Source organism: Ochotona curzoniae, unplaced genomic scaffold, assembly GCF_017591425.1.
Source record: "Ochotona curzoniae isolate NIBS_2020 unplaced genomic scaffold, NIBS_Ocur_1.0 scaffold_4683, whole genome shotgun sequence".
Lineage (NCBI taxonomy): Eukaryota > Metazoa > Chordata > Mammalia > Lagomorpha > Ochotonidae > Ochotona > Ochotona curzoniae.
In genome coordinates, this window is record NW_024467121.1 from 27,778,999 (window position 1) to 27,804,929 (window position 25,931).

Below are 25,931 nucleotides of genomic sequence, written 5' to 3' on the forward strand. Positions count from 1 at the left end.
TAGTCTGGTGAACACCTGAGCATTATAGGTATGAATCAACAGATCAGAGGCTGGGAGTAGTCCATCTCTCCTGCCTTCTCCCAACTATGTAGCAAATAAATACTACAATAAATAAATACTAGAATAAATAAATACAATTAAATACTAGTTATACAACATTAAATACTACATATAGTTCCTCTGTCAGACATATGGTGCTACACACTTGATCAATGTTCTACCATTTAGTCCCATCCAAAATTTCATGAAGTAGACACATTTTGATCCCTGTTTTACCCATCAGAAATAAACTTAGGTTTTGAAATGCTGGGTCACCCAGCAAAATTGCTTGGGTAGAACAAATCCTCAGAACTGGACCAACCAACCTCAGTGGCTGTGCTCTTACCTGCCATGAAAACAAATGAACACAAAGGAAATGGGAGAGGAGAAAGGAGGACAGACAGGAAGCCCTATGCCTGAAAAATTAGCTCACAGAAAAAGTCATTAGCATTCATCACATGATATATGCAATCTGATGATTAATCAAACCAGTCACTGGCAGCTGTTAGGAATGGGCCTCGATCATACACACAGTCAATAATCAATATAATAAGTGCATATAGGAATTTCAAAAGTTTAGGAAGTAGTCTTCACAACAGCTGGCCTCACTCAATGATTACAATGATGAAATATACAACAAATTTAATGAAGTTATATTAAACTACAATCCTTCAATGAAGCATTCTGTTATATAGGATAGGGAAATGAATGCTTTGAATTACTAAGTCAAATGTACAAGCCTCAGGATCACAAAGAAAGATGGGACTGAACACCAGGGTATTTTAAAAAGTTTGTAGAAAGTAAGAATTTAAAAAATAAGTTTATGCTTATGGATACTTCAGAAAGTTTGTGGCAATATTAAAATTAGGAAAAATTGCACATTTTCAAAATTTTTGTAGCAAAATAAACATCTTTTAATTTAGTTTTCCCATAGAATTTTTGAAGTGTCCTTGAGCAAGTACCCAGATCATGACAATGACTATACACTATTACAAGCAAACCTCAAATTTACTTGATTTGTATATACTATCTTATTTTTAAATATACTCATTTATACCACAATACTGTTCTGTACGTTCTTCCTCCCTTCCAGTATCTGTTATTATTCCCCAAATTATCACAGTAGTATAGTCCCTTAAAACAGTTACAAGATTAACTTCCTGCTATAAAATTTATCATGACAAGGTAGGCATAAGGCAGAAAATCTAATATCATGTAATATAAGTACATTTAACATGTTTCAAAGTGGGAGTCCTGCTTTAAGTTTGGAGTAGATACACATGCTACATGGAACTTTACTTCCCCGCATGTTAGGCTCTGTTACACCCCTCATCACTGACAATGTACCTACATACCTAATCACTTTTATCTATCTATTTTGTCATTTGCCTATGACCTTATTTTTCAGGTATTAGTAAAATGTAACTTCTCTTTGCCCTATTTGTAGACTTCTATGATAGTTAATATGTATTTTTGAGAACAGATAATTGTGATCAAACTAAAATGTGAAACAATTTTTAAGTTTTATAATCTGGATCCTTAGTAAAATGGCTTCACGGGAAGTAACTCTCTAGCCTTAAATGGGACAAGTATAAATAATTCCATCTTATTTTAGAGAATTGTGGTACACATCAACAAAATACATTCTTAAAACTCCATCAATAAAAACAAGCTTATTTTAAATTTTTAATTCAGAGTTGTATAAATACATGAGTGCTTCTCAAACTGTCATTGGTAAAAGTCTAATTTTCATTTACTATCCAGAATATCAGGATTTTCTAAAAAAAAATTATTAGGTATATTTTCAAAATGAAGACATGTAAGTAGATTAGCCTACATTTTTAAAATTTAATAGCTCTGACAGATAACAATCTATATACTAAAATCGGTACAAGTCTTTCTAAACATTTTCTATCTTTGACTTCTATATGACAAAATAACAACTGTGATTGGCCCTGGTTTCTAGTCCACAGATCTCAACCTGAACAGGATTATGCTGGACCACAGATCATTAACTCTCTGTAATATCCATAAATGCCAGCAGGATACCTTTCTGGAAAAGTTGATGTACACACAGAGACAAAACTCAATTCCAGACAGATTCTAAGCCAGTATAGTTAGTGTTATGGAAAGTTGTAGATGAAATTAAAATAATATCACAGCTGAATTAAAGTATAACATCAGTCTTTGTTTCTTTCAGGTAACAAACTGTCAAGTAGAAAATGTGAAGAAACTTACTTTAAGGTCTCAAGCGACATCTGTAAATTATAATTGCGTTCCTGTTCAGGCAACTTGCAGAACTCCACCAGACATGGGTGTTGTCTCTTATTGTCATCTCTAACCTGAACCAAAATAAGAAATTGGCATTTAACATTCTCCTATGTCAGACTGCAGGAACCTTAAGCCAATTGTGCAGTGCAAAGTAAATGGAGGTAGAGACTAAGAAGGAAAGGCTGGGTGGGAGCCCAGCAAGGCTATTCTGGTGCCTTCAGTGGGAAGAGCTGCCACCTGCGTGCTCCCTGTTCTCTGGTTGGCAGTCTCAGCCTTCTCTATCACAGCCCGGCCTAAAACAGCAACCTGTCTGCTCACTCAGCTCACCTAGCACTCCTGTAGATGAGTTTCGCTCAATGAAGTTCACTTTGCCCACCTTCCTAATGTTTGTCCATCTACCCACCTTCTTTTATTAAAGTAAATTTTGCTTCCATAATACCTACAATTTCATCTTTGTTTGGTTCCTGGTTATACAACTGAACTCGAAGGAAAGATCAAAGAAGAAACGATCTGGGTTTCGTGCTTTGCTTTTCCTTGCTGAGGGGAGAGGTGGATTTCTTTAATTTTATGAATTCCAAATACCTAAGTCATGAGCTCTAACCTGGTTATTTTATACATTGAAATAAATTTTCTGTAAAAAGTGTATGGTAAAAATTGTTTTAATGTGTATTCATATTTGTGCTTTGTACTAAAGATATTAATGACTTAAGTGACTGCCAAAAACTCACCCAGTGAGTTAACTTCTGCTTTTATAAATCACTCCATTATTAATGAAATCAGATAACCCAACATAAATATTTTCCATAAAGGAAGCAAGATGAAAGTCATCTATGCAAATGAAGAACAATTTTTTTCCCTTGTCAGTTTGTGACTCTCCCCAATTTCTAATCTCCTGCTATGGTACCAGAGCTACGCTTGCCCAGATGAGCCTTGAGAAGAGAACTGTTTCAATTTACCAGCAAATAATTACTGAGACTTTTCGCTGCAACAGAAGCAGACTAAAGGCTCAGTCTCTCCCATGAAGGAATACAAAGGCCACTGTGCTTCAACCAGCAGTCTAAGGAAAGCACATCTTGAGGAAACTGTGGCCAAAACAGCCTGGAAGTACGGGGTTCTCTCTCAGTATATGAAAACTCATAGTTCTTTCAACATAGCAGGAATATTACATATGCTATTAGTCTGAGTTGAATTTAAGTGGAGGAATGGTTAAACATTACCTCTTACACATTTGTCAGACCTTACAGAAGAAGTGTAACTGAGACTTTACGGCAAAACCTACTCATTGTAGTGATACTCAGATGCTTGTAATAGAGATTATCATGATTGAGAATAATCTGAGTAAAATAGCTGTTGCTAGCATATGGAGTTTGCTGGTGTGTTGGTTGTTTACTTAAATTTTTTTTACATCTTCCTAGCATACACTCATCTTTCCTTCAACTTGGAACATGGTAAATCTGTCTATAATTTATCCAGCAACTAACTATGTACATACTCCTAGCATCTTTCTTCCTGATTTTCATTGGGACATCAATCTTTCATTTATCACCTTTACATTTCCTCAACTTTGAAGAGTCAGAGAGCATAGCAAAAAACTATCTTATTAGTAAATGCTTTCTGAAAATAGTAAATGTTTGACCACTATTTAATTAATGAAAGAAACTTACCTTCTGCTATGCTTCAGCAGATTTTACAGTCAGAAAGAGATTGAAACTAAATGCTGGCAGCATGCATCTCCAGTCCTTAGCTGCCACTTCTAGCCACTGACCTCTCTTAAGGCATACAACAGCATCACCAGAAATTCCAGCTACCATCCATCAGTAAGACTGAAAACAACCTTAACTCCACGCACTAAACTAAATAACTCCATGCACTAAAACTGCAATTTAACCTAATAATCAATATGTGAGAGTGATATGAGAATGCAAATTATAACTATTTTTTAAATTACCTTATTTGTCACACTTAATAAACCATACAAAACTTCCCTACATGTTTTTTAACCAGCCTTTCCTTACCCCTCCAAACTTTTTCTGCTTCCAGTGATTAATAATCTGTGTTCAGATTCAGGGCTTTTTTTTTTTTTAATAATCACACATACACAGGGTTAACATGGCTTTTTATTTCTCTGTCTAATCTCACATAACTTGAAGCTCTCTAGTCCCATCCATTTTGCTCTAAATGACAGGATTTTACTCTTTTATGGCTAAGTGGCATTCCACACTACTGCATGTGTATGTTCATATGTGCATGAGTGTATGTGCTTATTGTGTATATAACATCCAAGTAGCATAGGTTATCATATTATGTGACTACAAACACGAACAAAAATACCCTTGATTCAGAGCTCAATGCAAAACCTACAACTACTATGAGTACATTAAGTTCTACATTCATTCAGGTATAAGAAAGTACCACAAATTTTGGGGTACTTACAATAACAATATTACAGAAATAAAGTACTACCATAGTCTTACCAAAAGTAAGGATACTATATACTAAGATTACATAGAACATTGGTTTTTATGAAACATAGTTTTATTGACAAACTGTAAACTGAGGCATTTAGCAGTTAAATCATGAGAAAACATGTAATTATTATTTCCCAGCTTGTCTTCCAAATGTGAACTTCTGTTTCAATGTTGTGGCTGTTACATACATCAGGACTAACAGAAACATCACAGACAAATGAAAACTGGTATGTTTCTTTTTCATTTCAGTCCTCATTTTTAATTTCACTGATTTACAGTACAAAGTGGCTCATAAACTATTATCTACGGTAATCATAATTTGAAAATATAACTCCCAGTTGAAGATTCACACCTTTTCAATTGCCTCAGCTCCTAAGCCATTCTTCAAAAGACTGGCCAATAATGTCAGTCACTTAAGTGAGGAAAAGCTGCATTAAAACTAATGTGTAGAGAAAAAAATCAATCTGATCGATTTATGTCACTACAGCAGGAATGGGAAGATAAAGTTATGTTTTCACAAAGATGTATTAGCAGAATACAAAAACAAATTTCAAAATTATTTACCGGACCATACTGCCAGCCAAGTTCAATTTTATTCATTACCCAAAGTTCATGGATATTCTCTGCCAGTTTTTCTCTGATCCTCTCTAGATGGGGAGGCAACACAATCTAAAATTTAGAAAGAGAAAAAGAAAACACACATCAGAAACCAATGCAATACAAATTGGTGCCAACTATCCTCACTATGAATCAAAACAGCCTAGAATTTGTCTCATAAGCCATGGAAATGGAATAATACAATCATCCCATGATATTCATTAGATAAACTTTGTCATTTTCTTGACATCTTAGCTATCCAAGCATATTTATTAACAAAGACAATGCACTGTTAGTGGGGACAAGTGGAAATAATGCAGTCATATGGGAAGATTAGCAAAGTGTGCCCCATTCAAAAAGAAAATTCACCCAGAGACTCTGACCCAACCTGGCCAGTGTCCACAGGGCAGAGCCAAGGCATTTCAGCGTCTAATTAGGACCCATTGACTCCTGAAGCATAAAAACGTCTGGTGGAAGGATTTATGTTTTTCCTTAACTGTGCTATTATTTTTAGTGCTGACTAAATAAAAGATACAAATGCAATAATCGTTATATTTTGCCACTAAAAGGAGGGAAATAGAAAGTGGTTTACTAGTGGTGGGGCTTGTTATTCATGTCTTGAGGCCACATTTTTCACATGAGCTAACAAGCTGTCCTTCAACAACCACTGCAGGAGAACAAACACGACATCTAGTGATGAGGGAGTGTTTTCATGAAGAGTTAGCTGTCATGACTCCCTTCCCAAGACACAGTACATGTTATCTTTATCTGAGATACCCCTCCATGTGCTACGACCACAAAATCCAAAATCTGTTGATTTCCATCCTACATATGTTTCCTACTGTACTTAGGTACTGCCAGCTTTGATCAATGAATCAAACTGAATGTTAGCCATTAATAAAACTAACATTTATTTTAACTGTGCAAAATAAAAAGCAGCACAAAGAAAAAAGCAATATGACTTCAGGAGCCAAATAATTTCTGGCTAAACATTGGAGGCTTCTGTAACCTGATAATTTCAGACTTTAGATATAAGACTTTGATTTTCTTCTTTTTAAGATTTTTAAAAAAATTTTTACGGCAAATTCAGATATGCATAGAGGAAGAGAGATGGAGAGGAAGATCTTCCATCTGATGATTCACTTCCCAAGTGACGGCAACAGCCGGTGCTGAACCAATCCAAAGCCAGGACCCAGGAGCCAGGAGCTCCTCCAGGTTTCCCACATGGGTGCAGGGTCCCAAGGCTTTGGGCCATCCTCCACTGCTTTCCCAGGCCACAAGCAGGGAGCTGGACAGGATGTAGAGCTGCAGGGATTAGAACCGGTGCCCATATGGGATCTCAGCACATTCAAGGCGAGGACTTTAGCCGCTAGGCCATTGCGCAGGGCCCAAGACTTTGATTTTCAAAAACTGATTAAATACATAACCAATTTCACTGAAGCTATTCACCATCAAAATAAATAACTATTTAATTTATTGCCAATTCCACGATACCATTAAATAAAATTTCTAAGACACTACATAGCAGTGTTTTTAAAACTTTAGGCTGAAACACATTTGTGCATTATATAACCAATCTAGTGAGTTGGGATGACTCTTCTAAAAAGGTGGAGCAGGATGAAGAAATAGACCACGGGCATATTAAAAAGGAGGACAATTTTATGTAACTAATTTCCACTTACACCACACACAAGTAGCAGTTTGCATCTCTGGGGTAGCATTCCAACCCCAAAAGTCCTACATGTGAGGATGACACAAAAAGGACAGTTGCCATGAGTTGCCCTTGGTACCTGGCTGGTATCCACCGGGATCGGCGTGAAGGCAGCTTGTGTCAAGGAAACAGTGGGGCCCAGCAGATCTCGTGTGTAACTTCTTTCTTGCTTGTATTCTCGGCTGTGTTCCACTTTCAACTTTTCTTTTGGCAGAACCGCTTCGTAACATGGAGCATACCCAGGCGGAGGCAGAAATTTGAACTCTCCATGTCGTCCGCCAAGCAGAAAGCGCACCCTACAAAGGATACATGTAACAGTCAATGATCTCTGATGCACGTAGATTTTCTGATCAATAAAACATTCAGAGAACATCATTAGTACAAAATTAGCTTCATCAGAAGCCACGCTTTCCTCTAAGTATCACTTATACTGTAATCACCCTGTAACATACTACCCTCTGATTATAAAATATAAAATATGAGGGCATCATATTGATCAAAAGAGACAACCTGAATTATGCTAATGACTCAGCAGGGACTTCAAACTGGTGAGACAATGTAAGGCACATGGATTGTATTCCTAAGTGAATGAGGAATAAATCCAATGGAACACAGATACTTAAAGTACTAAGATATTCAAGAAATGATCAGAAAAGGAGAACACTTGCTTTGAACATTACAATTCAACATAAAATTATACTGACACATTGGAAGTGAGGAAAAGCACTTTCCAATGCTCAACCTCTTAACAAAAATCCCTTAAAAGTGTTATGTGTGTCACTTTCAGTTGCTGAAAAGGGCAACTTCAATACAATTTCAACAACAATAAAAAACAAAATACTAAACATCATATACTTAACATCTATTTAAATAGTTCATTCTTAGCTCAATTAAACAACACTTCTATTTCTCATTTCATCTTAGGCTTCACATGAACAAACTGTCATTCCCTAGCAATTTTTTATCTCATGTGCATTTCAGCAGCAGGCTAAATATAATTAAGTAAAATAAAGTAAAAATAAAATAATAAAAAGTGAGCAAAGACAAACTCTCAGTAACATTCTAGAAACTTTACAGAAAAACAGATACATCATATAAATGCACAAGAAAATGTAATAGTACACGGATAACTAATATATCATAATTACTCTGTCCCTTCTTCAATATGGTGTTTTCATAACTCAGAAGTACTCCTAGAAGGACATTTTTTTAGCAAAATATCAGAACAAATAAATAGCAGCAATAAGGGAATCACTGGAACCAATCAACAAGGGGCCCATGTAATTTCTGTAGAAATGAGGGAAGCTCGAGGCAGGTAGAGGACTGTGGTAGAAAAATTCCAGGAAACACAAGAAAAAAGAAAATAAGTGATATTTTAAAAAATAATATTTCTCATTTCATCTTAGTGAATAATTCAAAGCATGGGTTTGAGGGAATATTACTAGACTGCCCACATCTAAGGACAGAGTATGCAGAGAAAGCATTGTGGCCCTCCGAGACCACTCTCCTGTGTGGGCCTTATCTCTATCTTGAAGGTACAGGCAACACGTCCTGCAGAAAGATGCTCAGGAGGGAAACCCAAAGTTAGGGAAGTGGGATGACAGCAGAGCAGTTCTCTGCGGAAGTCTGGTAAGTGAGAAGGGAAACAGACTAGGAAACATGCACATACTAACTTTATTCCAGCAGAGAAACTAACAACTGGGAAGAAGAGGCCATCGATGTTGAAATTCTCAAACATTCCCTGAACAGGCTGCCCATTAATTCGGAAAGAGATGCTTGGGGCACTTAGATCTAAACAGCAACTGATGACATCATCTGTTCTCAGTAGATGCTGGTTCGGTGAGCTTACAGTACGTGCAATACAACCTAGTGGGGAAAACACATTAGGAAAGGTCATGTATTTTTTTCTCAGAAAATCACCTTCAAACCCAACATTACAAAACTGAATAGGCAGTGACAAACTAACAAAAACACCAGAACAGAATGAATCTTAAATGTTAATCAGTACTATATATTAAACTTCATGTTTAAAATTTTGTTTGGTTTTCAAAAGTCAGAGTATCACTTGTTGAAAAACAGGACTTCCAATATGCAGACATTTCTGCATGTAAACATATGGTATTTGAGGAAGAAATTATTTCACAGCAGGTAATAAAATTATGCCTGAGGAAAATCTACAGGAAAAGATCAGACATTAAACAGCTAACTTATTGGTCTGCCATGATGGCTCAATTGGCTAATATTTCCAAGCACTGGAATCCCATATGGGCACTAATTCATGTTCCAGCTGCTCCACTTCCATCCAGTTCCCTATTTATGATCTGGGAAAGCAGTGGAGGATGGCACAGAGCCTCGGGACTCTGTACCTGCATGGGAGACCTGGAAGAAGCTCTTGGCTCCTGGCTTTGGATCGGCTCAGCTCTGGCTGTTGTAGACACGTGGGGAGTGAACCAACAGATGGAAAATCTTTCTGTCTCTCCTTCTCTCTTAAATCTACCTTTCCAATAAATATGGACCAGTCTTTAAAAAAAAATAATTAAAATCTAACTTACCACCTACAAGTGTGACCATCAGCAAATTATTTAACCGCTATGAACTTTGATTTATTGTAAAATTACTGTGGTGATTAAATTAATGGTATCTATCTAGTGTGGTCTCTCTCAAAACTATATTTCATGTCAGCTGCTTTTGCTAATTCTACATGTTTCAGCTTGCAAATTCAAAATAAAAATATGTATGGAGAGTGAAAGTAGAACACAGGATTCATCATTACTACACTTGATTGTTTGAGATAAATAGACACATTTATCTTGCTTTTGTATTACAACTTACTTCAGACAAGATTTAACTGGCTTCTTAAGTATAGCATGGGACAAAATGAGACATGAAAATGATAGCTGATAAATGTCATTTCTTGCCCTGAACAAAGTACTGTGTAAGTTCATTCTTGTCTTAGATCAAAACACTCTGCCAGTTAGTCCCAGGAGTATGTATTTCTCACAGCACAGCAGGAGAGAACAGGGTTCTCCCACACACATGTCGGACAAACAAGCACATCCCTCAGTTTGAGCAAACAAATAGATTTCACAATTCATAGTTTGCATTTCTTTTACCACCTCCTATTTGGAATGATACTAATACAGAATCACCTACATTTTAAATGCAGACACTTTTATTTTGCTAATATTCAAATTTGTAACCATTATAATAAAGCTCAAATGCTCTTCTAGAATTTCCTGAATAAAGGCACCTTTAAAAAGCATACAAAAATAACACACCTTGCAAAATCTACTTCCTAGTTTGCATCACGAACTATGAGTAATAGAAACAGCATTAAATATATGTACTATAATCCAACTATAGTGCTCAGCTTGACAGACATTACTACAATTATACTAAAAACTATCAGTCATCATTTAAACTTCTGGGTAAGGCTGAATCAATGAAATAAGACAGAGAAAACCACCAATGAACAAGTAGCAGCTCACATTTTCAATGACACATTGTTGAATCTGCTTATAAGCATTTTCACATTTATATAAATTCATTATCAAACACATATGAGAACTACATTCCTGTTTTCTGCTTTTGCCAGAAGGGAAGCTAAAAGCAGTCTGATTCATAGGTCATGCATAAGAAAGTCACATTCATCCTTTCTGTACTGTTGTACAATATTCCTCCATATGCAGTGTTTAAATTCTGCAAAAGCCCAACATTTTTTACGCTTTTGTTTCATTCAGACATCTGGCTTGATCACAACCCAATTCTGCTTCCATCAAGAAGAGAAGCAACAACGTTGTGCATAGATTACCCCCGAGAGAGTGATGATCTAGTGCAGAATTGTTGGTTTTGAGCTAGTTTGGTTCCAAGAAACGTAACCACTTTCCAACACAAAATATAAGGAATGCAGTCTATACTAGAAATCACTAACATTTGATATTCTAAACTCTTTATCAACCATTAAAAAAGAAAAAGAATGGGCAAGTGACACCAAAAACATTATCTCGGTATCATTAAATGATCCTTGGTAGCTCAGACTCCAGCCAATCTAGATTCTTTTTGTTGACCATGAACCTAACATAAGCACAGCATCTAATGGATGGCTTCAGAGAACTTACATGCAACCACAGGCTTGGTATTGTCCATTTTCCCCTATCATTAGAAATACCACAATGTAGTCTGCTCAGGGTAAATTTCAAAACACTTTTTCCCCCCTGGAAATTTCACCACCTACCAGTCTTTCTTGGAAATGGTACTGGGTTCACCAAAAGGGTTTGCTGTGCTAAGGTTTTACTTTACTGCTGGTTCAAAATAAAAGAAATTGTGCACACAATTGGCTAAAATTGAAGGAGACTCAGCTGTACTTCTTGTATTTTTTTGTAGGCTTTTTATTTGTTTTTGGCTATTCTCTGTTTCTGTTTTTGTCTTTTCTCATTGTAATTAAAAATAAAGCTAACGTTTGATTCATCCATATGTGATTTAGTTCTTGAGGATCAGTACTAGAAATAAGAGAAAGGATGGAAATATCCAAACGTTTATACTTAAGAGCATATTACTAAACAGGCATTAGCCTTATTTTATGACTAACAGATCATCTAAAGTTAGTGCTTTTTTCTTTGGCCAATAGGATATTATATGGAAACAAGACATGTGACTATAGTCTGATACACAGTCACATATACAAGGTATACACTACCACAACAACTCTAACAGCATCTCCCAGCAGCAATGAAAAACACTCAGGAGGCACCTTCAAAATACAGTTTCCTCTCTTATAAACAACTGATCTATTGGTAGAGAAAAACATCAGCATTATTTACATAATTATGAATACTCAGCTTTTAAGCTCATTATCATAAATTCTTAGATTTAGTTATTAACTTTATTTTAGAATTCGTTTTATACAATTGATTTGCTTATAAGTTATTCATAAATGTCACTTACAATTTATAAGAGGCAAAATCCAACTTTTATGGCAAATTTCTCTATAATAAATATTTTACAACATATACCTTAGAATACTAGAACTCTATGCTAAATGCAGCTTTATAAACCTAAGCATATGTCAAAAGGAACCAGAATTCTAATACTTAAAGATATTTACATAGTCATAAGCTAAATTTTTTAAAAGAGTAAACCAAATCATACCAGTTTAAGAAAAGAAAATTATTTTTTAATACACAGCAATCATCAAACCCAAGAACTGGTTGCTGGTGAAACGGAGTATATATGGATTTAGAGGCCATTCTACAGATCTTAAAGTGTCATCTGTTATGAACTAGCTACTCACAATATACATTATAGATTGCTGATTTCTGCAATTATGGTATGTAGCAGGATGCTCAAGTCACTTCTGATTATTTTGCTGAGTTTATAGCTCTTTTCACAGTGGAAGTTAAATCATATGGGTAAATCAATTGCAGTAAGTAGAAAACACAAAATGATTTTGTAGTTCTTTCATGTACTGGAATTGTACTTTCTTTCAAAATACACTGTTCACAGGAACACAGATCATTTGGAAAATCCATTGTACTTGTATATTTTTGTCCTGTTGGAATTCTGTTTTTACTTAACTCCCTTTCTCATCATTTCTGGGTTACATTTCTGAGTAACAAATTCCCTTGATGGAAGCAGCACCAAAAGCTTCAGGAAATGCAGAGGGCAGAAGATCTCCTCCTACGACACTGTGAGAGTAGATAGGGCTTACCTGACCAGAGGTGAAGGCCATCGAATCCATAGGAGAAGAGGTCATCTCCAACACCATTTCCACCCCATTCTTCGCCCCCTCCAGGGTAGGGAGAGTATCCTTCAGTGGAGGCCCAGCCCACTCGCAGGTGTGTGGCCTCTGCTGTCACAAACGGCTCTGTGTGGTCCACCATGAGTTCATAGTACCACTTCTTATATTGAGCAGATCCTTCACTGACGCCCAGAAAGATATTTGGTCTCATGCTTTAAAGAAATGGGAATCACACAGAACAAAATTCAAACCTTTCCTGTTTCCACCATATTTCATTACTTTGAACATTAACCTTGCTTTTCCAAGACATCACATACTAAATACATACTTTCTTTAATACTACAAATTACTAAACCAATATCTGAGGTAGTACATGATGATGATCAGCCTTGAGTTCACACAGTCTAATAAACAGTGTTTGCCTTTGGATAACCTGAAAGTGACACTTAAGGATCCAAATGCTGTTTTTGCTCTTGGTTTTTTATTCCATTGACTGTTCAACAGCATACTTTATATCTTAAAGCAAATTTAAATCACAAAATGACACTGTGGAATTGATGAAGATATTACTAATCCAGGACAGGTAACAATTTTCAAGTTTCTTTGTTGCAAGGGATATGACATGGAAGCACACCATGTTGTTTGCAAAGGAACCAAGGTTAGTATCTGGCTGGTCATTCTCTGTGAACAAAATGTTTAGCAAGCTGTTTTTAACTTTATATTTATGGGAGAACTTAACACCCTAAGGTAATACTAGAGATTATAGTGAAGATATCAGAAATAACACAATCTATGTATATTGTGGATTATTGTCTGTGATCTGGGCCTTCCTGGCCTATACTGGAGGTCATGAGGGCACAACACACTGTGCCCTCAGAAAACCAGCAGGGGGCTTGGCAAAATGAGAACCAGCTTTGATCTGATAGTTGACAGGTGCCCCTAGAACAGACGTACATGTTCTATTTTCCTCTGCTTGGAAGGTCCCCACCTTGCAGTGGAGAAATGAGGGAACCAATCAGGGGCCATTGTGGTCAGGTCAGGCTTACAGATTGATCCCATCAGGAAGGGATTGTATCTAAACTGACCTTTAAGTTGACTAGTGGCTATGGGGTTGGGGGTACCAATCAGGTTACTGTTACTAATGTTCTGGTTTTCCTGTTTATCAACCTGTACATAAGCTTCACTATTAGACTCAATAAATGGACCAGTTGGTTGATTCCTGTTCATCTCCTTTCTCTGGTGGTCTTCTGTGGGGCCTCGGTCACCTAACCTTGGGACCTTCCAGGAGGACTGTGAAAAGAAGCCTCAGTATAAAGCTACATGCATGTAAAACTATATTACTGCACAATCCTTAGCCTGCTCTCAAGGATGCCAATGAAAAATATCTACATTTAAGTGGGAAAACTCTAACACAGTGCTTGCGATAAATCCCCATAATGCTTAGTTATTTCTTATTATCTCAGTTTGCTTGGCAAAACTATTCTTACTCACTGTGGAAAAACAGAAAAGATACAGAGAACATATGCTGTTATAGTATCAAATATAGAATGTGAATTATTTTGTGACATTCCCTACTCATTGACACTCTCTGAATTTACCTGCTGACATGGTTTACAAGACGTGTCTGCAACAACAGATCTCTTCCTGGAAGGAGATTGTCACAAATGAGATGCTGGTTAGAACGGACTGCAACTCCATGGCAAACACAGAGGGAGCACAAGACATCCAGGACCTGGAGAGAGAAGCTCCTTTCAGATGGTTCTAATTTCCCATTTTATAATCAAGACTCCAGAGAACTTCTCACACAGCACGAGCATCCCCCGCAGCCACATCTGAGCCAGGCCTTTAGACACTACAGCATGCGTCCCAGTGTCCCACTACCGACTCGCCCACTTTCCTTTGTGCACAAGTTGGGAGTTGTTCACGTTACCACTTACAGTATGAATGAGCAACAAACAGTATTACTTAATTATAATCAAGACATGCAAGAGACACAAAAATGTGACACTTTTTAAAAAAGATATTTCATTTTAAAAATACAAGGGCACTATAAAAAAAACTTGAAGAAAGAATTAAAAGATAAGCTTATTTTGGTGCAAAAAAGTTTTTTTAAAGACTTGCTTTTTTTTTTAATTGAAAAAGTTAGATATACAGAGAGGAGAAGGAGACAGAGAGGATGATCTTCCATGCACTGATCCATTTCCCAAGTGACTGCAACAGCCAGAGCTACACTGGTCTGAAGCCAGAGGCCAGGAGCTTCTTCTGGGTCTCCCACACAGCTGCAGGGTTCCAAGGTTTTGGGCCATCCTTGACCGCTTTCCCTGGCCACAAGCTGAGAGCTGGATGGGAAGCAGGGCCATGGGAACACAAACCAGTGCCCATATGGGATCCTGGTACATGCAAGGCAAGGACTTTAGCCACTGGGCTACTGCGCTGGGCTCCAGTGCAAAAAATACCTTAAGAGCCACAGTTGTAGCACAATGGGTGAAAATACCACCTATTCTGCCACCAGCATCCAACTAGGGTACTAGTTTGAGTCTCATCTACTCTGCATCCTGGAAAAACAGCAGATGGCCCAGGTGTTTGGGCCCCCATATATATACCTGATCCCAGAATTCATTAATGGAAATAAAGTTGCTCACTTACCTTGTGGTTTCTTCCATGCTTGTCTAAAAGTGAGATAATGGATTTTATATGTCCTTCTTTAATAATATTTAGAGCTTCTGGACTTTCCACTAACACACAATGTAAAACTTCAAGAATACCTAAGAACAAAACAGTACAAAAACGTTTTAATAGTCTATAGTGCCCAATGTCTTCCCTTTTTTCCATATGCTGTGTTCATTCAGTTCAACACATAAGTATTTTGTGCTCAATATGCTTGTCATCGGCATTGTGCCATGTTATTTAGGAGAGACCTGACTATCAAGGACAATAAAATTATAAATGAGCGAGAAAAAGGCCGAAGCAGCTGACACAGTGTTTGAGTTGAAGAAACAGTTGATTCTCTCTGAGGCAGGCACAAAGGAAAGCAACACCAGGGTGGGCCCTGGAAAACGCATGCACTACCACTGTCAGTCTTTCCAGGAAAGGAAGGACAGCGTATGCAAGAGAGAAGTCTCAAATGAAAGGCACACCTGGAGGGCCAAATGTACAGAGAGTAGGGGAGAAAATGGGTAACATGGGATCATTATATTGGATTGACTGAGACCAGTGATTTGTATTGAAAATAGCTTCTACAAAACATGCCTTACACCATGGAAACTACTCTGTTCTCATTAAATAGAAAAATTTCTTAGTTTACCAAACAAGAGAAATATACAAATAATCCATGTGTATGTCTGCATTCATTTTTTTTAACAAGCCTTCTTCATCAATAATGAGATGATAGATCTTATGTAAGGATTAGACTCAACTACAGAAAATGTGATCGCTCTCTGTCTCTCTGACAGTATTGCGAATAGTCCTGGAGGACCACTGTAGGAAAGTTCCCACATCTCAAATACAATTCACTTTCTTATGTAATAAATATAAGACTTAGGTTTATACAGGTAGAATACAGAAGTCATTGTGGATTATTACATCTTTAATTGATCAATACCCAAGCCAATATAAAAATCAAGCCCGTAAATACTAAACTCTTCACTAATGAGTTAATATGTTAAAATATGAAAATATATTTAGTTAAAGGGTATTATGGATTTTAAGTTGATTTTTACTGGTGTTGAAAATAAGTTATTATTCCCCAATAACCTATTACATTTAAAAGCCAAAGTTAGGAGCAGACACTGTGACACAGTGAGTTTGGTTGCCACTTTGGAAGCCCCACATTTGATGTCTCAGTGTTTCATCTAGCCCTGGCTCCTCTGTCTCTGATCTATCCTCCCGCTGATTTGCACCTCTGCAAAGTCAATACATGACAGCACAAATATATGGAAAACCCAGACTGAGTTTCTGGTTACAGGCTTCAGCCTGCTCCAAACGTATCTATTGCAAGCATTTGGGGAGTTAACTCACAGACAGAAGATCCCTCTGTTTGTTCCTACCTTTCAAATATCAAACTAAATTAAAACAATACAGTATAAAAAGTCCGAAAAAATAGAAGATAAACTCTAATTCTCTTGATAAAGAAATACTGATGAAGTTTCACAGTACAAGTAAACCTGAATATATCAACAAACATATGAGACTAGGTTTTAGAAATGTAAAGATATGTCATAAATTAAAAACATGCTGGTTAGATCATTTTCTGCTGCTGTATCAGAACACCTGAAACTGGGTCATCTGTAAATGAAAACTGGCTGTTCAAGTTCTGTGTTGTGGAGGCTGGAAGTCCAAGCTTGGGCAGCTTTACCTTGAATTACCACAATCCATTTTAGAGTAACTAATTCAGTCCCACGGCAACAGTAAATCATTCACTACCATGAAAACTACCCCAGTCATTGGAAATAAACCTTAATCCATCCATAGGGCTAGTGCCTGATGGCCTGTTTCTTCTCTTTTTAATTTTAGCAGACAAAATATTTTTTGCCTAGTAATGGGAAACTAAGGGAAGTTTCCAGGCATGTGGAGATTAGCAATGTCCACTTAGGTTAAATAAATTTCATAACACATATAGCATTTTTTTATGATAGAATATTCAAAATCCTATCTTCTACATCATTTATTTAGACAAATATACACATGTTATCATTATTTATAATCACCCCACTCTACAATAGAATCCAGAATTTCTTATGCCCACCCAGGTTTAATAAGGTACACATTAGTCAATATTCTTTTTCCTTCTCTTCCCAGATGCTGATAACTACCATTAGACTTAATTTCAATATCACCCTTTTTTTATGACTACACGTATGAGTATAGACATGTAATATGTGTCTTCCTGTACTTAACTAGCTTATGTAAGCACAATGTTGTTGCCAATGATAAGTGACAAAATTCGATCCTTTTTTGATTGCTTATATGTGCCACAATTCCTCTTATCCATCAATCAGCATATGCAAACTTAATTTATTTCCCATTTCTTGGCTATTGTGAACAGTGCAGCAATTAAAAAAAAAAAGTGTGAACATCTCTTCGAAAGACTGATTCTTTTCACTTGTATGTGTATCCAGTAGCGGGACCACTAGCTGACATGGTAGTTCTATTTTTAGTTTTTTAAGGAATTTCCACACGGTTTTTCAAAGTGTCATTGGAACTTTAATAGGTACTGAACTGCATCTGTAAACCACTTAAATCACTTTGTATAATATACACATTTTAAGAATATATGATTCTGGGCCCAGCGCAGTAGCCCAGTGGCTAAAGTCCTTGCCTTGCATGTACCAGGATCCCATATGGGCACTGGTTTGTGTTCCCATGGCCCTGCTTCCCATCCAGCTCTCAGCTTGTGGCCAGGGAAAGCGGTCAAGGATGGCCCAAAACCTTGGAACCCTGCAGCTGTGTGGGAGACCCAGAAGAAGCTCCTGGCCTCTGGCTTCAGACCAGTGTAGCTCTGGCTGTTGCAGTCACTTGGGGAGTGAATCAGCAGACAGAAGATCTTTCAGTCTCTTCTATTCTGTATATCTGATTTTCCAATAAAAACAAATTTTAAAAATATTGATATGTGTACTCCTCTCAGGGTATTAACACCATGAGGGACAAACAACTAAGGGAATGAAGTAAGTTGCAATTAAAAGTAACAGAAGACATAGTCTGGCCAGTCCGTATTTGCAAAAGATTCAAAGTATTTTGGAAGTTTGTTTTAGTTATATAACAAAGGTGAAACTATAGGAAAGGAGTTTGAGTTACTTGTAAGAGCAGTAACGTGTGGCTGGGCCTAGACATTTGAAGATCCTATGATCCGCTGCTTTAAGTGTAACTGTTGATGAGTGCTACCTTACGTATATTGTGCCTTGCATCTAAGTTAACACCTTCTTAGGGGAGGAAACTCTATCAGGAAAAATGAGGAAATGTGCTCAACTCCAGCAGTGTGGATATTCCAGGAACAAGACAGTGACTTATTATAATGGCACAAATACAGGCCATGCTTTTCCAAGTTGTAAGTGAAGTTTTGCTCTCATAAATTGAAGTAGTAAAATAATATATTTTTAATTTCTTAAAAAGATGATAAGTTTGAAATTTTAAAAACAGTTGAGTATCACTATATGATAAATGCTAAAGTACTTTTCATTTTTTTTTTAATAGAGAAAAGAAAGAGGTGGCAAGAGGTCTGTGGCCTTCTTTCTGAAACAGGGATAATTTGTGACATTAACAAAACTTACCCTAAATACGGTTTCCATACACATCCAAAGAGATAAATAAAAAGGGATCAATTTGAAATTAATGTTCAAATATTTAAGAGCTTAAAAAATAATAATCTCCAGATAGTGATCTCATGTCAAACTAGAAAAACACATTATTACACATACATCAAATTTTCTTTATTTTATGATGGTTTAAGACTCAAGAAGAAAATAAGCACATTAAATCTTGAGCTCATATAAAGCTGAGAAGGAAAGAAAAAGTGGCTGGGTTTAGCAATTTTGTAAAATGAGGAAAAGGAGAAATAATGATGTAACACAGTAACACATTCTTATCTCTACATGAAAATATTAAAATCATGGATGTACTAGCACAATAAATGTAAAAAGATAGATCTGGAATATTTTTAACACAAAACAAGATGAGTACATGTCAAAGTTTCATCGGATAAATAAGTTAAAGTAATACACAACATGAACCATGTAATTATATTACACTATTCAGGCTTAATCATGCTTCTAAAGATTTGCTGCCTTGAATTTCATGAGCCATGATCTAGGAAAGAAAGACAAACTCGGGAACATTAAAGACAGTTAAATAAGGGGGGGAATATCAGTTAAAGGCAGCTCATGACATAGCAGTTAAATAACCATGCTGGAAATCGAAGCCTATGCAAACACTTATTTGCACAGACTCATCCTTCAAAAGCTAACCAGGCGCTGAAAGACATCCAGTAAACTGCGTACTTGAAGACATCTTGCTACTGACTCAATAGATGAAAAAGCTTTCTGTTTCTCTTCTCTTTCTCTGACTTTGAAATAAAAATAAATAAATCCATAAAATAAGAATAATAGCAGATATAAATCACTGCTTTCCAATTTACTAAAGAAATATTTAAAAATACATGTATTTTTGTGAATCTTCCTTTAAATCGACATATGATGATGGCACATCTTAACATACTTAGTACAGTGTAACAGCACATGTATACAATATGTAATGATGAATTACTTTAACATTTATCATTCCTTCTAATTGCTTTACTCTAGTTCTTTATAAATGCATAATAAAGTGTCATGAACTTTAGTCACCCCAGTGTGCTGGAAGCCATTATAAACTCATTCCTTGTGTGTATTTGAATACTAACATCCAAGCCCCCTCAAACCTCTCACTTGTGAGCAACGTTAAGATGATCTCCTGGAGAAAGATAAATGTGGATCGATGAATTCTTTTTTTTTTTTAAAGATTTATTTATTTATTGGAAAGTCAGATATACAGACAGGAGCAGAGACAGAGAGGAAGATCTTCTGTCCAATGATTCACTCCCCAAGTGACCACAACGGCTGATACTATGCCGATCCAAAGCCAGGAGCCAGGAACTTCCTCCGGGTATCCCACACGGGTGCAGGGTTCCAAGGCTTTGGGCCGTCCTCGACTACCTTTCCAGGCCACAAGCAGGGAGCTGGATGGGAAGCGGGGCTGCCGGGATTAGAACCAGCGCCCATATGGGATCCCAGCACATTCAAGGCAAGGACTTTAGCCGCTACGCCATTGCGCTGCGACTGGATCAATGAAATCTTCAAAAAGAAATCATAACAACACAGCAAACACTTGTATTCACGGAGAACTACTGTTTGAGGACAAAAACATAAACTGATTGTAGCATCTGTCTGAGCTTTACATCAATTTTAAAAACTTTCTTAAATTATGAGACAAATCACAGGCACCACTCCAACTCACCACACAAAGAATAAATAAAGACAAACAGAATAACCTAATTTTTGGTACTTAGCAGATGTAAATGGAGGGCCAGACAAAAGCTACATAACATATGAGCAAAACCCACCATTTTAAACGGCAAATCACACGTACAATAGTATGTGGTTTTGAGACAGAGTGTATTTATCGGCTAAAGAAAAACTTGAGAATAAATTTCAAGATAGATGCTGTTTAGAAACCTAAATACATCACTACAGAGCTAAGAACATCATGAAGTTAGTAAAATGCTTTATGATGTAAAGATTAACGCTTTAAGTCGTTTACTATTAAACCTGCACTGAATATCACACCTTAAGGAAACAGATCATGAGAGGCCACAGAGTAGTAATACCAGATGGCAAGCACTCTCTCTGCAATTTTATAAAGCAATGTTAAGAGCAACGGTCTTTTCATTTGGGAATTACTATGCTCAGTGGACACATTAGAAAAACAAAACAGACATGCTCATTCACTTCCCACTCTAAGAAGGGAAGGAGCATGAAACTTAGAGCCAGCATGGCAGGGTTTAAGTTTGTGAAAGAAGCTTGAACACTTTGTAATCATTTAAAAACAACTTTATTTTGCCTCAGTGACCTGTTAATGAACATGCTAATAATACTCACTCCACAAAGTTGCTAGGAAAATGGAGTTATTAGATTTGAAGTGCTTAGAACAGTGTCTTGCAACTAGTGAGGTCACTACTACTTGCATTATGTTTTCCCATCTGAATTTTTCCATACAAGATTCCAACAGTTTTAACATGGAAAACGGTGCTTTTAATAAATTAATAATCATGTAGTTAACTCCAGCTTATTGAAAAATAAAATGGTGCTAGGTTCATATGGCGATATTTTGATCATTTAATTAAAACATCTGTAGTATTTACTTAAAATCCTCTGAGGCAGGTACTAATGCAATCTCCCCCACTCAAATATAAAATATGAGATCCTACAATGCTAAATGACTCATTCAAGATTGTGTGGCTATAAAAGATAGAACTACATGTGGAATCTGTCTTTCCAGCTCCAGAATCCACAGAGGACCAAGAATCTGAACCTGTGGCTTTGTGAGGGAGGCAGGCAGTTGCAGCCCCAATGGAGAGAGGGCAGACAGGTTAGGCACAGGGTTGAACTTCTTTCCCAAAAGCCTTAAGACACTGCTTGTCTTCAGCTACGGCATCATCAGCAAGCAAGGCATCCCAAGTCCTCTATAACACTAGGAGATTATGAGAGCTGCCCTGGAATAGGAAAGTGACAGAAAGAGGTGCTAGCTGACCATCTGGCCTTGGTCATTCAGTCATGCTCCTATCTAAATCCTTAGGAGACTGGCTAACTGTAGCTTAAGAGCAATGTTGTGGATTAGACATAAATCCTTGACCCACTTTCCTACACATTGGCAAATATGGAGGGTACCATGGCCACTGTGGCAATCAGACCTCTCCTTTCTTTAGACATACTACTGCTGACACAGAAACTTGGCCATGGGTCCTTCCCAAAGAAACAGACACTACCAGCACAGCACACAGCTTCTTGATCATTTATGCAGAATCCATCTACACACATTATCATAAAAGAAACACAGAACATACCACTGGGGCTGAATTAGTGAACAAAACTCCAAAGATATAAAATAAGCATGCTAAAAACACATAGGAAAATAAATACGTATTTACGAGCTCAAAGCACTATTTAATCGCAAAGCACACTAAAGAACCGTAACACCTTACAGATCCGAGGAACTAGCACTCACTAAGTAGGCCAGCCACAATGGCACCTGCCTCTCGAAGTGTGTAATGTTCTAGCTCTGTTAGCACTGATTTCCTATAAACTTTAGTGCCTACTGTTAGAAATGAGTGGCACAGTTAAAGGACTAAGTTTGTAAAATGATTACAAATTACTTAATGACATGTTACAACAAGGCACACAATTTTTTTTTCAAATATAAGACAGTTGAAGACATATTTCATTCCAAGACTGATTTTCCAGAAATGTAATTTTCTGCTCAGGTTCTACACAGGCTTTGGGAAAGTACTGTTAAAAAGGCAAAATTTCAGATAGCTCAGAAACTTTTATTTCATCTTTATCTTTTTTTAATAAGAGAAATATTCTGATTCATTTGGCTTTACCATTGAGGGACCTTTTGTTTTTTCACCAAGCCACAGGCTAAGAGAGACAGAGAGAAAGAGAAAGAGAGAGCGGGAGAGAGAGCGAGAGCACATAATGGTCTCCATTTAGAACCATTTCATTGCAAATGGTAGTAGTTCATTCTTTTTCATGGCTGAGTAATATTCCATGGAATGGCTGTACAACAGTTTTTTGTTCCTTCCTCTTTTGATAGGCAAATGGGTTGTTTCAATATCTTTGTTATTATAGATTGTCCAGTGCTGCAGGTCACCTCATTTGCAGATTTTACTTTCTTTGGCTATATTACCAGGAATGGCATAGCTGTGTCATCTGGTAGATCCATTTTCAGTTCTCTGAGTACTTTCCACACTGACTTCCATAATGGCTGCACTAGCTTACACTCCCACCAGCAGTGGAGTAGGGTACCTTTTCCCAAACCCATGCCAGCAGGTGGTGTTAGTAGATTTCCAAATCTAGTCTCATTGAAGTTAAGCAGAACTTCAATGTAACTTTTATTTGCATTGCTCTAATGACTAGGGAGCCTGAGTATTTTTTCATATGTCTATTAGCCATTTGGATTTGTTCCTTTGAAAATTTCCTGCTCATTTCCTTCACTCATTTCTTCACAGGGTTCTTTGTTTTCTCTCTGATATAGGGCAACAATCATGTAAAATGCAATATATATAAACATACACACACACATAAACATTCTCACACATGAGAGAACGGAGCCTAGCATATTAGGAAGTGAAGAATTCCTATAGTATCCAAGACTGAAGTATCCCTCTCTATTCCTGAATTAAGGTATGATTACCAATGAAACTGTTAAATACAACTTAACAATATGATAATAGATTTTCCACTAATGCCAATACCTACAATGCCAGGATATACTTAAACAACAAAAAGGTAGACTTGTAACTGTTGCTGAAGGATTATACTATTGTAATAATATAAGGGGAAACAAAAGCAAAGAATGGAGGAGGAGGAAAGCGAGGTGGAGGTGTGAAAACCTATACTTTCAAAACCATATCATAGAAAATAATAGCATTAGAAAGAGAAAAAACTTTCAGGTGCTACAACAGGGTCAACAGAATCAAGTCAGAACACGATCTGTATGTTATAAGGGACATTATCTCACTCAATCAATCTGCAATATGTTTGGATCAGTGCTTGGCATGTAGTGCACAGTATGTAAATGAATGCTTAGGCATTCTATAAAGCCATTAAAGAGGATATTGAAAATGAAATTTGATAGTTGATTTTAATGTAAATTTTTATCATTTACATTTAGGAAATTACAGACTGGATGAGAACAGAAAAAAAAGAAATAGGAAGTTCAATTTCAAAGTTTCCGTTCTCTTTCTAGTCAGAACTTAATGCTCTGCTGAGAAAGCATTACCACATGTTGACTCTTCCAGCATCACTCAGAAATGTTGTGACCAGGTGTTACAGTTTGCATACTGAACATATCCCAATGTGTTTAATGTGTTAGATTGGTCCTTCCAGAATTGTGATATTAAATGATGGTGTTAATTTTAAGAAGCAGAGTCTAGTGGGAGGTTGTAGGTTACTGAGTTCTCATGATGCTGGTAGTTTCTTTGACCTTTCTGATTTGATGTGTCCTATCCTATGACAAAGGCTCCCACCAGCGATATCATCCAGCATGAGCCCTTCACCTGAGCTGCATGAATATGAGTATCATGGTTATTGAAGCTCAAAAACTGCAAACTAAACTTATTTTCTCTATATATTACCTCATTTCAGGAATTTCAAAATAGCAACTTAAAGCTGACTAATACAGCAAGGGTCTTAGCCAAATACCAAATACACTACTTTGAGTTACTAATATTTTATTTAAAATACTCACAAAGAACATATTTTTAAAACTTATTCTGTATTTTCCAACTCCACGAGTTACCCGTTGCAGTAACACATTGATGATTTAACATCCTGATAACCCAGGATCATAATAATACAAAAACACCAATTACTGTAACATGCTCTCAATGAGGCTATGGATGCAAACAGATGATTGCAGTGTGGAATCTTAAGACCAAAATGGCACTGATCCCAACAGCTTCACAAAAGAGTTTTTAAAAAGACTCTATAATCCTGATTCTGACTTCTTTTCTCTCTTAAGGTTCAGGCTTATATCTTCTTCAGTATATAATAATGACTTTCTGCAAAATCCAACCCATAGAGTCGTTCTTCCCCAAGGCTCTATTAAAAAGCATCTCTTTCCTTGTTATTGGTGTTGTTTGAATTCTTGGAACCACCCACATTAGCTAGCTGTGACTTTTGCATCACTAGCAGTAGTGCTTAGACAACATTCCACAAATAGATTCTAACCTTGTACTTTCGAACTCAACAATGTACAATTAATTAGATGTGAGAGAGGGGGCTCCTAGCATACAATATTCATAAAATACTCTACAGGCTACATTACTCCACATCAGTATTTTAAAAATGATATTAAACTCTGCATTAAATAGTGTGGCAATTTGGGAAACTGCAATCTATCCCATTTATAGGAACTGTATGCAAGCCCAATTTCTAGCACACAGAATACACTCAAGAGTCACTATTTTTGCTTGAACCCAGAGGAGACTTCATTAATTGGTATTTCCAAAGAAATATCACCGCCATCACTGCAAAAACCATGCAAAGAATAAACTACATGCAACATTCAGAAGTCTCCAGCTTCCTCACTTGCTGATTGTTTTTAACTAGCTAACCTTTTCCTCTAAACAACATTTCCTGTGTAAAGAACATCCTAAAGAAAAAACCAGGAGAAACACATCAAGTCAGCCAAATTTATTTGCTCCCATCAATCTTTTGTCTTTTCAATTATCTTTTGCCCAATGACATGGATATACATGAAGCCTGGACAGTTAAGTAATCTATCTTTTATTTCCCCCCAAAAATTCAAGTATTTATTTTCCTACTCCCCAAAAAATGATCAGATACACTGGTCAACT

At 36.8% G+C, this 25,931-nt stretch overlaps 1 protein-coding gene across 1 annotated transcript in view; it reads right to left on the reverse strand.

Moving 5' to 3' along the window:
• The window catches only part of RYR2 (ryanodine receptor 2), a 603,900-nt gene that overhangs the window by 250,311 nt on the left and 327,658 nt on the right, over positions 1-25,931 (reverse strand). The window contains exons 18-24 of the mRNA XM_040967818.1: positions 15,470-15,588; positions 14,422-14,555; positions 12,794-13,035; positions 8,760-8,952; positions 7,166-7,382; positions 5,343-5,447; positions 2,278-2,381 (exon numbers count right to left, since the gene is read on the reverse strand). Coding sequence (XP_040823752.1) covers positions 2,278-2,381; positions 5,343-5,447; positions 7,166-7,382; positions 8,760-8,952; positions 12,794-13,035; positions 14,422-14,555; positions 15,470-15,588 — 1,114 coding nt within the window. The remainder of the gene's footprint in view (positions 1-2,277; positions 2,382-5,342; positions 5,448-7,165; positions 7,383-8,759; positions 8,953-12,793; positions 13,036-14,421; positions 14,556-15,469; positions 15,589-25,931) is intronic.